General features: G+C 58.1%; 1 protein-coding gene across 1 annotated transcript in view; it reads left to right on the top strand.

Moving 5' to 3' along the window:
- Positions 1-422, top strand: part of LOC104513049 (extensin-like) — a gene marked incomplete at its 5' end in the record, with an annotated part of 1,363 nt that extends 941 nt beyond the window's left edge. Inside the window, 1 exon segment of the mRNA XM_010156275.1 lies at positions 244-422. Within this exon segment, the coding sequence (XP_010154577.1) occupies positions 244-422 (179 nt within the window).
- Positions 423-852: the final 430 nt, after the last annotated feature.

The following is an 852-nucleotide window of genomic DNA, read 5'->3' as shown; positions in this document are numbered from 1 at the left end:
AGGAACCCTCCGGCCGGGACAGGCCGTAGCCGAATATTTACGGGGTGAAGTTAAGGCAGAGCCAGGCCCGGGCTAAAAAAAGGCTCCTTCCCGTCTCCGTTTACACCCAGGACAAAAGGCAGGGGATTAAGCAGCTCCGTGCAATTCCCGGCGCTGGCCAACCCTCCGGCAGAAGACGGGAAGAAGATTTGAAGTCATCTCCAGGGCAGAATTAAGCCTAAAATTTCCTGCTCTACCCCCAAGCTTTCCCGCCGGGAAGCGGCGCCAGGCCGGGGAATCGGGGCCGACGGCAGGAGGAGCGGAGCGAGCCCAAGGGCAAAGTTCCTTCCGCACAGGCGATTCTTCCACCGGGCCGAGGGATTTTGGGCTTTAACCGGGTGGCAAAGAGCAAAGAGCCGAGCAAAGTGGTTAAAAAGGGTTAAACCTGCCCAAAACCCAGCTTGGGGGGTTTAGTCTAAAGCCTGGGTGGCAGGTGGGAGGTGGTTGAGGGGGATTGAGTTTGGGAAGCGCTCGGGAACGGAGCCACGAGCTCAGCCCCATCCCCCCCCCGCTCCCCGTGGTGACAACCGGGTCCGGAGGGGATGGAAAAATCCACATTGTCACCTCCATTTCCTTATTTTTGAGGAGGTTTTAAAGGGAGTTTTCCACAAACCGAAACTCTCGGGTATTTATCCCTTAATCTTCTCGCTTTTCCCTACGGAAAGCGGGATTCCGACCCGCGGATCCAGGCTCCGGCAGCGAGGCGCAGGGAGCTGGGCGGGAGCCGGCGACTAAGGCGGCCCCGGGGGTTACAATTGATTAACGTCAACCCTCAAAACCCACCACGGGATGAGCAAAAACCGGGATTTTGGA

The sequence above is a fragment of the Eurypyga helias genome, unplaced genomic scaffold (genome assembly GCF_000690775.1).
Source record: "Eurypyga helias isolate BGI_N326 unplaced genomic scaffold, ASM69077v1 scaffold27477, whole genome shotgun sequence".
NCBI classification, from domain to species: Eukaryota; Metazoa; Chordata; class Aves; order Eurypygiformes; family Eurypygidae; genus Eurypyga; species Eurypyga helias.
Note: the sequence above shows the minus strand (reverse complement) of the source record. Positions and strands in the feature narration are given on the sequence as shown.